The sequence below is a fragment of the Eschrichtius robustus genome, chromosome 11, assembly GCF_028021215.1.
Source record: "Eschrichtius robustus isolate mEscRob2 chromosome 11, mEscRob2.pri, whole genome shotgun sequence".
NCBI classification, from domain to species: Eukaryota; Metazoa; Chordata; class Mammalia; order Artiodactyla; family Eschrichtiidae; genus Eschrichtius; species Eschrichtius robustus.
The window spans coordinates 43,030,279-43,043,170 of record NC_090834.1 but is presented as its reverse complement, the minus strand read 5'-3'; the positions used below and the strand labels follow the sequence as shown (position 1 = coordinate 43,043,170).

Genomic DNA, 12,892 nt, shown 5'->3' with positions numbered 1-12,892 from the left:
GGAACTCCCATAAGGTTAACAGCTGATTTCTCAGCAGAAACTCTGCAAGCCAGAAGGGAGTGGCATGATATACTTAAAGTGATGAAAGGGAAGAACCTACAACCAAGATTACTCTACCCAGCAAGGATCTCATTTAGATTTGATGGAGAAATCAAAAGCTTTACAGACAAGCAAAAGCTAAGAGAATTCAGCACCACCAAACCAGCTCTACAACAAATGCTAAAGGAACTTCTCTAAGTGGGAAACACAAGAGAAGAAAAGGACCTACAAAAACAAACCCAAAACAATTAAGAAAATGGTCATAGGAACATACATATCGATAAAATCAAGTTATAAAAGACCACTGCATAACTACTGAAAATATCATCTTTACTCCATTTAATTACAAAACTGAAATCCTAAAGCTTACTGTCTCAAAAGAAAAAAAAATGTACGTAAACCTCAGGGGGCATATTTTGGTGTAGTTGATAACCGTCACTTTGTTATATTTGTTTAGATGTTTTTAACTATATATATGTGTGTGTATATATATGTGTAGGTATACATATATTGGGATGACATTTGGTCAGAATATTGGAAAGACTTTTCAAAAAGTTGAATAACAATGAATGTCTGATATCAGTTTAGTGAAAAAAAATGTAAAAAATACCCCATGAATGGCAGTATCTAATGTGTTTCTCCTTTTTTAAAATAAATGGAAAAACTAATGGTTGCAGATTGTACAATGAATATTTTTAAATGTGGAATTTTTCCAGTTTGATAAATAATTTTAAATGGCGATTTAAAAAGATTATAGTAATTATTGGTCTTTGTTACTATAGAAATGTTACTAGATTTAATAGTTTTCTTTGTATTGAGCTGAATCTTTAGGGAAGATCAACTCACCACATTTTCTTGAGAAAGATGTAGATATACCAAACATTGATGACCTTGGTTATACTAAGTGCTTTATTTAATGCACCAATCTGACATTAACATTTTAAGTCCAGATTGAGTCCATCTGCTTTAATTTGAAGGGTGAAGGGCAGGAAATGTGGACCTCTATGAAGTAATCCCTCTTTGTTCTAGCAGGAAGTCTCCTAGGAAGCCTTCCTGAATTTTCAATCTCTCCCCATCCTTAGCCATTCTTGGCCAGGCACCCCTCAGTTGTTCCCACAGTATCCTGTACTTAACTCTTCCATAAGTGTCAGTGTGAAAGTCTTTTTATTGGTAATTTGGCTTTTGACAACTTAAAATGCGCTGTTATTTTCTTCCATAGTAGTTTATCTTTATATTTCTTTGATATTCTACTGAGAATCTATTTAAAAATCATATCTGTTTTAAAAAGGTAATAGCTGATTGTACTATTAATTTGTCAACATAATATTGTCATGAATAGTTATTTTTATATGAGATTTGGGGAGATATAATGAGTGGTATTGTCATAGTAGTTTATGAATGAATGGAAATATGTTGTAAAACTGTCCATTTGGTTTCATGCTTTCAGTATTGTGGATTGTTTTCTCAGCACTGTGATGAAATCATCTGAAATCCATTAAAATCCACTTGGAGCCCATGAAAAAAAAAAAAAAAAAAAAAGAATAATACTTTGGGCTTCCCTGGTGGCGCAGTGGTTAAGAACCCGCCTGCCAATGCAGGGGACACGGGTTCGAGCCCTGGTCTGGGAAGATTCCACATGCCATGGAACAACAAAGCCCATGTGCCACAACTACTGAAGCCAGCGTGCCTAGAGCCCACGCTCTGCAACAAGGAAGCGATCGCAATGAGAAGGCCTAGCACCGCAACGAAGAGTAGCCCCCGCTCTCCTCAACTAGAGGAAGCCCGCACACAGCAACAAAGACACACGCAAACAAAAATTTAAAAAAATAAAAAAAAAAAGAATAATACTTAGTAAGCGATAGCCTTTTTTCCAAGGAACTAAAAGTAATAGGATGTTCCTGTGGGGAGTGAGTTAGTCAAATAGATGAACCATGCAGCTGAAGTAGATAATGTCTACCTATATAGTTAGTATATACATAACTTACTCATTTCTGACTGACCAGACATTGATTGATACAGACAGAAATGGGAGCAAAAAATTATAGAAGAGGTGAGGAGAATTAATGCGTCACTTCATATTTACTTCCTGTTAGTACAAAAAAAAAAAAGGATGATTTCATGTTACAAAATTGTAATGATGGTCGCACAACTCTATACATATACTGAAACCCATTGAATTGTATACTTTAAATAGGTGGATTGTATGGTATGTGAGCTATATCCCCAATAAAGCTGTTATTTTTTTTTAAAAGATGATTTCAGTTTTAGCTGTTGTGAGAACTCCCAGATCTTGTAGAGATAACTACTTCAGCCACTTTGGGAAATGAGATAGTGAAGCAAAAATACCTAATAAAGTGGAGGTAACAGAAGTCCAGATTTTTAAAGGAAATGAGAAAACATAATCATTTCTCCTCCCTCCAGTTATCAGAAGTTAATCCCTTTAAACCAAAGAATTCTCAGTCTTTTACCACCTTGACATATAATAAGAATCTCTAGAGTTCAGTGTAGAATTTGGCTATAAATTTATAAAATTTAGCTATAACTCTCTTTCTCAGTGCAAGAAAGCACATTATTAGAGTAAATGATACATAATTCATATATATATATAATACTATATATATTATTAAGACTTAGAGGATTGAGACACTTCTGCTCATATCTGGGTGCTTGAAGCAAACAAGTGAATATTTGCTTGATGGCATTAAATTATATAATGTTTCACTTGGGTAGTTATTTACATAATATTTTGCAGCTTAGAACAATGGTATGTATATTTATGTCCTCTCTAGGTCATTGAGGTGAAAGCCAAAAGAAGAACTGGAAAACTTAACTTTGTGACTTGTATGAGACAGACTCTTGAAAAACATTATGGAGATAAGCCTGTAGGAATGGGAGGTACTTTCGTGATTCAGAAGGGAAAAGTGAAGACTCATATTATGGTAAAGGCCTGTGTGTGTGTGTGTGTGTGTGTGTGTGTGTGCATGTGCTTAAGATTGTAGGATTTTTTTAATATACATTGAGAATTTAACCTTTTTAAAAAATATTTATTTATTTATTTTTGGTTGCATTGGGTCTTAGTTGTGGCACGTGGGATCTTCGTTGCATCATGTAGGATCTTTAGTTGCAGCATGCCGGCTTCTTAGTGGACTTCTTAGTTGCGGCATGCGAACTCTTAGTTGCAACATGCATGCAGGATCTAGTTCCCTGACCAGGGATTGAACTTGGGCCTCCTGCATTGGGAGCACTGAGTCTTACCCACTGGACCACCAGGGAAGACCTGAGAATTTAACTTTTAAAGACACCCTGAACAAATCCTTTTACTGTGATCATATTACTTTCAAATTTAAATGACAAACAATACTGTAAAGCAACTTGTATGATAATGTCCAGCTGGAGTCCTTTTTCATATTAATATATTAGAACTTTCTTCTCAATTTGTTTGTATTAAAGATCGAGGTAGATGTGAGTATAAGCCTTAGAAACTGATTATTTTCATTGCTAGAATCCCTATATAGACTTTGCTATTAAGATGGTTGTGGTTTTAGGGAAAGAACTCATGAAAATTATAATCTTATGGGCTAACTATAATAAGTTTATAAGACATTAATGACGGAATACTATATGAAGACAGACCAGGTCATCTAGGACTTTTAAAATAATTTTTGGTAGGTGAGTGAATGAATGAATAAATGAATGAAGTGTAAAAGTGTTATAACTTAATGTCCTTTTTGTTTTAACAATGAAGCCATTAGAAAATGTATTGTTTTGATGTTTTTTATCCTGATAATTTTAAATGGCAAGCCAGCTGATTCTGCATAGAAAGACACAACATTTGTGAAACTACTTACTTTTCCAATTTACAACAAAATTATAGATAAATCTATTTGTAAATACCAAAGGATTATAGGATTTCTTAAAATTCAAGTAAACAATACTTTATTATTAACTATAGTTATCATGATGTGCATTAGCTCTCTAGAACTTATTCATCTTATAACTGGAAGTTTGTACCCTTTGATCAACATTTCCCCATTTCCCCCACCCCCTCATCCTCTGGCAACCACCATTATACTGTTTCTCTAAATTGGACTTCTTTAGATTCCACATATAAGTGATATCATGCAATATTTGACTGTGACTGGCTTATTTCACTTAGTGTTGTATAATGTCCTCCAAGTTCATCTATATTGTTACAAATGGCAGGATTTCCTCCTTTTTTTAAGCCTGAATAATATTTCATATACATATGACAACTAAAAAGATAGACAGATAACAATTTCTTCATCCATTCATCTGTTGATTGACACTTAGGTTGTTTCCCAATCTTGGCTAACGTGAATAATGCCACAGTGAACATAGGAGTGCAGATATCTCTTCAAGGTAGTGATTTCATTTCCTTTGGATATATACCCAGAAGCAGAATTGCTGGATCATATGGTGGTTTTATTTTTAATTTTTTGAGGAACCTCCATAATGGTCGTGCCAGTTTACATTCCCACAAGCGGTGTACAAGTGTTCTCTTTTCTCCACATCCTCACTAACACTTTTCATCTCTTGTCTTTTTGAGAACAGCCATCTGCACTAGAGTGAGTGATATCTCATGGCTTTGATTTGCATTTACCTGATGAATAGTGATGTTGAGTGCTTTTTCATATACCTGTTGGCCATTTCTATGTCTTCTTTGGAAAAATGTCTAATTCAGTCCTTTGATCATTTTTTAATTGGGCTTTTTTTTTAAAGGAATTCCTTTATTTTAATTAATTAATTAATTATTTTTGGCTGTGTTGGGTCTTCGTTTCTGTGCAAGGGCTTTCTCTAGTTGCGGCAAGCGGGGGCCACTCTTCATCGTGGTGCGCAGGCCTCTCACTATCGCGGCACGCAGGCTTCTCACTATCGCGGCCTCTCGTTGCGGAGCACAAGCTCCAGACGCGCAGGCTCAGTAGTTGTGGCTCATGGGCCCAGTGGCTCCGCGGCATGTGGGATCTTCCCAGACCAGGGCTCGAACCCATGTCCCTTGCATTGGCAGGTAGATTCTCAACCACTGCGCCACCAGGGAAGCCCTTTTCTTTTTTTTTGCTATTGAATTCCTTACATATTTTGGATATTAACCCCTTATCAGATATACGGTTTGCAAATATTTTCTCTCATTCCATAGGCTTTTTCATATTGTTGACTGTTTCCTTTGCTGTGCAGAAGCTTTTTAGTTTGACGTAGTCCCACCTGTTTATTTTTCCTTTTATTACCTGTACTTTTGATGTCATATCCAAAAAGTCAAATCCAATGTCATGAAACTTCCCTCCTATGTTTTCTTCTAAGAGTCTTTGCAGTTTTAGCTCTTATATTTAGGTGTTTGATCCATTTTTAGTTAATTTTTGTATATGATATAAAGTAAGGGTCTAACTTTGTTTTTTTACATGTGGATATCCAGTTTTCCCAGCACTATTTGTTAAAAAGACAGCCCTTTCTCCATTGAATGGTCATGGCATCCTTGTCAGAAACCATTTGACCATATATGCAAGGGTTTACTTCTGGGATCTCTATTCTATTCCATTGATCTGTATGCCTGTTGTTATGCTAGTATCACACTATTTCGATTACTATAGCTTTGTAGCAAGCCTGATATCAATAAGTGTGAGACCTCCAACTTTCTTCTTCTTTTTCAAGATTGTTTTGGCTGTTTGGGGTCCCTTGAGATTCCATATGAATTTTAGGGTGGATTTTTCTATTTCTGCAAAAACGTCATTGGGATTTTGACAGGGAATGCAGTGAATCTTTAGATTGCTTTTGATAGTATTGACATGTTAACAATATTAAGTTGTCCAATCCATGAACACAAGATGTCTTTCCACTTACTGGAGTCTTTTAAAATTCGTTTCAGCAATGCTTTGTACTTTTCAGTGTACAAGTCGTTTGCCTCCTTAAGTTTAGTCCTAAGTATTTTATTCTCTTTGATGCTTCTACCCCACTTTCAATGCCTTCCTTTTTTTTCATCTACCAGTATCAATAATGACATTTAAGACTGGGATGAGGATATGGTCATAGGAAAACTGAGAGACTCCTTTATTTATTCATTCATATCTTTTAGTGTGTACACATTGATTGGTGGTCCTTTTGAAAACTAGGGTATATAACTTCTCTTGGTGCCAAAAATAGCAATAGAATGTATAAGAAGGCTTAAAGGTTTTAACAATGAAATTATATATAAATTTTTACCTGAATAATATTCAGTATGTTTACTTGTTTAATGTCCTTTTATTGTAGCCGGCAGAATTTTCTTCCTGCCCATTGAACTCTGATGAAGACGTGAATGAATGGTTACGTTTTTATGAGATGAAGGCTCCTTTGGTTTGTCTGCCAGTTTTTATCTCCAGAGACCCAGTAAGTCTATGTCTGTCTTTTACACTGCAATAATGCTTGATTTTTAGAATATTCTTTTAGAATTAGGCACTTCTTGTGTTCTTATTTAAGAACTAAGATAGTCTGTAGAATTGTCTTGAAAGGTAAGGGAGCAAGTATCTGACCACCTATGATTTAGGCAGAGCAGATTTTACCTTTGGAAAACTGAAGGCACAGGCATTTTAAATAACACCCAAAGTCACATTATTAAATAGTAGAAGCAGGACAGGATTCAGGTCTCCTATCATCTTATTTGCTGTTCTATATACTGTTCATTATATTCTAATATTCTACCCTAGAAGATATAGACTAATTCAAAGCAAATATCTACCAAAATACTGACTATTTATATCTTTTGATCCAGTGACTACATGTCTAGGAATTTATCATTAAATATATGCTTATGTGCATAAAATGACTAGTTAAAAGGGTTATTCATGACAGCATTGCTGTAATAGCAGAAGAACTGGAAATAATCTAATGTCAGTTGGAAAGTGGTATGCGCATACAATAGAATACCATGTAGATATAAAAGAATTAGGAAGCTCTTTTATGTTCTGATATACAAAGATCTGAAAGCTATACTGTTACATGAAGAAGAGCAACACACAGCACAGTAGGTGCGGAGTACTACCATACAAGTAATAAATTTTTAAAAAATCCTTTTGGAAGGATATAGAAGAAACTGCTTACTTTGGTTGCCTTCTAGGAAAGGAAGTGAGTGGTGAGGGCAGGAGATGGAAAGATACATTTTACTGAATATATGCTTTTGCACCCTCTGAATTTTGAATCATGTGACTGTATTACCTACCAAAAAAAATAAAATAAAAATTATTGTAACATAAATTTAAAAAGTCTCCCGTCCCCTTAAACAAGTTCTATGCAAAATAATTGGAATACTAACAGATAGCTTCTCTGTTGTCCTAGGGGTTTGATTTGCGGTTGGAGCACACTCATTGTTTTAGTCATCATGGAGAAGGGGGACACTACCATTATGACACCACCCCAGACAGAGTGGAATATCTTGGATACTTCTTACCTGCAGAGTTTCTCTATCGCATTGATCAACCAACAGAGACCCATTCATTTGGGCGAGATTAAATCAACTGATACTCGTTTGACTGATTAACTCATTAATTGATACTAATATAAAGCCTAACAGAAATGATCTCACTACTTAATAAGCCCTATTTTTTTCGGCCTTTGAAATGAAAGGTATGTTGACACTGTGCTCTGTATTACTTCACAGATCTATCTGAAAGGGATTATTGGGAACAAAGACACAGGATGGAGATGTTCTTCATTCTTTTTATTCTAAAAATCAGTCTTATGTTTATAATTAAATATAAACAGGATTAAGAATCAAGTGATGATTCCTACTAGCTAATGGCAATAATTTACATTTGTATATTCAGTTTTTCAAGTTAGTCTTACAACTGCTAAGTGGGTGTTTCTGGGTATTAGAAAAATCAGTGCTGGAAATGTTGACAGTTGTTAAATCTTTCTACTGAATTTTTAAAATCCATTTTAGAAGTCAAAGTACACTTTTTTCATGGAATAAGGTGGTCAGAGGGAGCAACTTTACTCCTTTTGGTGATGTTGAACCATACTCCGAAGTTTGCAATTTGCCTTTAACAAATATTAGCAACCGGACGGTTAGCCATGATTCCTCCTTTGTTTGGACTGTCAATTGGAAGCAGTTTGTGCCTTGTTGGTTATTTGCAAGAAGAGAAGTGAAAAGAAACAGCATCAAAATACAACCTCGAAGTGAGTATACTTTAATTTATAAATGAGGCTATTGCTAAATATGACTACTATCCTTCATGCAATATAAAATTATACCTTTACCAACTGCAATGATTGAAATTTTCCTCAGTGTTTTTCTATAATAATCATGAGCCAAAAACAACTCTCTAATCTTGGAATGCCAACACTGATTTAGGAGCTTTTTAGTACTAAGCATATAATAAATTGTCAAGAAATATTTTTTGTCTTTGGATGTTAACTATAACATGTCCTGTGAGTACAAATTCCTAAATATTATTTTTTAATAAACACTAGTTTGTACCAAAAGAAATGAATAAAAATTTTACATTCATAATATGATATTGTGTTTCTTTTTAATATCCTACCTCCAGACAAAAATAATATTCGTATTCATTCATTTAACAAATACATACTGAATGAACACCTACCCTGCCCTCTGGAATGTAAGCTCCATGGCAAGGGCTTTGATCACCACTATAGCATTATTGCCTTTAAGAGAACCTGGCCAAAATGGGCACTCAAATATTTGTTGAATGAATGATTATGACAGATACTTCACTAGATGCTGGGATCTATCGTTCAGTCATTTATATAGTAGGGGAAGGCAAATACATATTATGTCAGGTGGTACTAGTGCTATGAAGAAAAATAAAGCAGAAGATGGACTGTGAAGGAGGATGTTATTTTGTTGTGGGCATCCACACTGAGAAAAGGTGGACTCCCCACCCAAAATTCAGCTCAGATGTTGAGACTGATGAAGTCACACACATACCAAGGGTGTATGAAAGACTTTATTATTCCCATAATGAGGCTTTCTGGGGAAAGCAGGGCAGCTCCCAAGCAAGTCCAAAAATGGCCTGAGAGAACAGAGAGAGGAGACTGGCTTGGGGGTTTTATGGTGGTTAGGGGGTAGGGCCAGGGTGATGGTTCTGCATGCAGTTTGAATTTCCCACAGGTGGCAAAGCAAGAAGCAGCCAGGCTTTATTGCACAAACGTGGGGCAGAAGGGGAGGAAGGAGTGGGGTAAGGCTTAACAGCTGTCAGCGGTCAAACATCAAACGTGGAATCAGACTCTATATGACACATTTTATAGAGAGAGATCGGAGAAAGCCTCTGATAAAGAGACATTTGAACAAAGGCCTGAAAAAACTCAGCGAGTGAGCCATGAAGTTATTTGGAGAAACATCCTTTCCAGCAGATTTAAAGGCTCAGAGGCAGAAGAGGACTTGGTATTTTCAAAATATGGCAAAGAAGCCACTGTAAACAAAATAGGATCACCTGAACTCCATGAAGCTAACATCTAGCGCATATTGCGAGAAGCAATTTTTAAAATGCTAGCTAGCTAGCTAGCTAGCTATTTGCAAAATTATGTTAATACCATATTCACTTTAGGAATGTGACAAGGATGCCCAATATCATTAACTATTGGAGTTTCAACCAGGAAAAAAAGACAAAGACAGGATAGGTATAACAACTGAAAAGGAAGGAAAAAATAATTTTTTCAGCAGAAAACATGATTGACTTCTTGGAAAACCCAAGAGACTCTATAGTTAAATTATCAGACTGAGTTCAAAGAGGTTCCTAAATATAAATATTACTCAGCCATAAAAAAACAATGAAATGCTGCCATTTACAGCAACATGGACAGACCTAGAGAATATCATACTAAGTGAAGTTAGACAAAGACAAATGTATGATTTCACTTAAATGTGGAATCTAAAAAATAATACAAATGAATCTATATACAAAACAGAAACAGGCTCACAGACACAGAAAACAAACTTACGGTTACCAAAGGGGAAGCGGGTGGGGGAGAGATAAATTAGGAGTGTGGAATTAACAGGTACACACTACTATACATAAAATAGATAAGAAACAAGGATTTACTGTATAACACAGGGAACTATATTCAATATCTTGTAATAATCTATAATGGAAAATAATCTGAGAAAAAATATATATGTAACTGAATCACTTTGCTGTACACCTGAAACTAACACAATATTGTAACTATACATCAACAAGGGAAAAAAAAAGTTGCTAAATGTAAAATCAGTATACAATAATGAGTTGTATTTCTGCATACCAACAAAAAATAGGTTAAAAATGTAAATCTGGCAGGAATTCCCTGGCGGTCCAGTGGTTAGGACTCCGTGCTCTCAGGGCCAAGGACCTGGATTAGATCCCTAACTGGGGAACTACGATCCTGCAAGCCTCGGTGGCATGGCCAAAACCAAAAAAAAGGAAATTTGAAAAGGATACCAATTACAGTGTTACCAAAAGTACACAGCAGTATTTTTATTTAACAGAAGTTATATATAACCTTTATGGAGAAAATTATAAAACTGTTGAAAACTCAAAGAAATCAAAATAAACGGTTACATCCAGGAAGATGCAATCTCATAGAAGTATCAATTCTCAAATCTATAAATTCAATTCAACGTCAGTCTAATCCCAGTAGGGCTTTTATAGAACCTCACCAGTTCATTTTAAAATATATGGGATAGGGGGACTTCCTTGGTGGTCCAGTGGTTAAGACTCCACACTCCCAATGCAGGGGGCCCAGGTTTGATCCCTGGTCAGGGAACTAGATCCCGTGTGCTGCAACTAAGACCCGGCGCAGCCAAATAAATAAATAAATATTTAAAAAACTAAAAGCAGACTCTCATTTGCTTTTGGTTTTAAAAGCCCAGCTTCCTTTTACGTTCTCTGTGATGCCTCCGTGTGGCTTGTTCTACCATTCATTCCAGGACAATTTACTGAACACCATCAATGTGCCAAGCACTGTACCAGGCCTACCCCAGTCAGCTGGGGACACTGACTGACATACGAACAAATAATTAAAATAAAAAAGGATAAGTCCTATCAGTATTACCCTGTAAGGTACTGTACATTAGAGGACACTTCATATCACAAACACAAAAATAAATTTACTAAAGAACACATGAATTTCTGGTACTGGCCAAGATGGAATAAGCCCACAACAGGCTATTTCTTCCACAATTCCAAAATACAAAATTTTGGATAAAATACAAAAAGCAACTCCCAGAACACTGTTGAAAATTAAACCATTTTGACTGGTTGAAGAGGGAAGTCAAAACTTGAAGAATGAATAATACTGATGATGAGTTTCCTGATTTTTCTTTCCTCTTTTATCCAAGGCAGTCTGGGTCACAGAACTACGCAATGGGCATGGACAGCAAAAACTCCCAAGAGACAGTTCTTTTTGGCCCGAGAACCAGGAAAGGGAGCCTCAGCAGGCCACAGTGTGAAAGTCTCCATTTTTTTCTTGTTTCTTTTTTATCTCTTGGCTCTGCCCAGAGGCTAGTCCCAGTGCAGTCAGAGCTGCACTGCTGTACCAGTGGTATCAGGGGAGCTGTTACCTAAAGCACCAAGAGAAAAATGATTCCAGAGGAATCAGGAAATGGGTTTCTTATGGTCCCATTTTTCTCTCTCTTTTCTCTTGGTACTTCCTCTGGAGGGTGGCCCCAGCTGTGAAGGACTACATTACAGTCTGGGGTGTAGGGCACTAAAAGTAAGAAAAACTGGTATTTGTGGCCAGAGGAAGCAGGGAAAGGGGTGATATTCACAGTATTCCCTTATTAGCCTATTAATGTCTGTAAGAATTTTGAATGTGTATCCCAAATTATCTTATACTCCGTTCTGTGTTTTGGACTTTTCCATTGTCCAGCCTTTGAGTTCACTAATCCTTTTCTGTGCTGTGTCAAATCTCTTAGTAAACCCTGGGTTATTAATTGCAGCTAGTTTTTAGTCTAGAATGTATATATGATCATTTTTTTTTATAGATTGAAATTTTTCTGTTGAAACTCCCCATCTTTTCATCCATTTTGTCCATTTTCCGTTTTTTTTTTTGGCCGTGCAGCATGCAGAACTTCCCTGACCAGGGATTGAACCCATGCCCCCTGCATTGGAAGCACGGGGTCTTAACCACTGGACCACCAGGGAAGTCCTCAATTTTTTTTTAACATACTAATCTGTTAAAGTCCTTGTCTTCCATCACCAATGTTTTGATCATTCATGAATACGTTCCTATTATTTGTTTTTGCTTATGTTTTATCAGTCACTCTTTCCTACCGCTTACTACTGCTAGGTGGTATCTTTCACCAGTGAGGATTTCCACCTTTCTTTTGTTAGGCAGATGAAGTGAGAGACTGATTAGCTCCTTGTAATCAGAGATGGAGCTGGGTTGGGGCTCAGTTGCATTTTAAATAAAACTCAGGCCACCTCTGCCTAGAGTCTGTTACTCTGTGTTACTTCTGGGATTTTAATTCAGAGCCTGGCAGATCTCTGCCTCCTCAATCCTGAAAGATGGTGTGGGGTTCAGTTCTTCCCTTTCGTAGATTTGAGCTCCATGAACGCTCAAAATCTGACAAATATTTTTTATAGAACACTTTCCTCTAAGCAGGACTTAGGTAGGTATATACCTTATGTGTATCTTAGTCTGCAGACGACGTCACTGTTTTTTACACTTAGATCTTTACTCCATTTGGAATTTATTTTTATTTAGGATGTGAGATAAGGGAATGCAACTGGATTATTTTCCATATGTGACTGATGGTTGGCCCTGCTCCTCCCATTATCCACACCCCTTTCTATGTAACTCTGCAGTTTCTGCAACGGAAAAAGCTGAGTGTAACCCCTCTCCCACCCTTGACTTTTGGGTTTGGCCA

The 12,892-nt window shown here is 36.3% G+C and overlaps 1 protein-coding gene across 3 annotated transcripts in view; it reads left to right on the top strand.

Moving 5' to 3' along the window:
* The window catches only part of C11H11orf54 (chromosome 11 C11orf54 homolog), a 32,115-nt gene extending 23,633 nt beyond the window's left edge, over nt 1–8,482 (top strand). Inside the window, exons 7-9 of one of the 3 annotated variants that reach the window (XM_068556298.1) lie at nt 2,829–2,978; nt 6,301–6,417; nt 7,363–8,476. In XM_068556298.1, the coding sequence (XP_068412399.1) occupies nt 2,829–2,978; nt 6,301–6,417; nt 7,363–7,536 (441 nt within the window). In that variant the 3' untranslated portion in view covers nt 7,537–8,476. Of the gene's footprint in view, nt 1–2,828; nt 2,979–6,300; nt 6,418–7,362 lie in introns of all 3 variants that reach the window. The other 2 variants (XM_068556297.1, XM_068556299.1) reach the window with 2 other exon arrangements.
* Nucleotides 8,483–12,892: the final 4,410 nt, after the last annotated feature.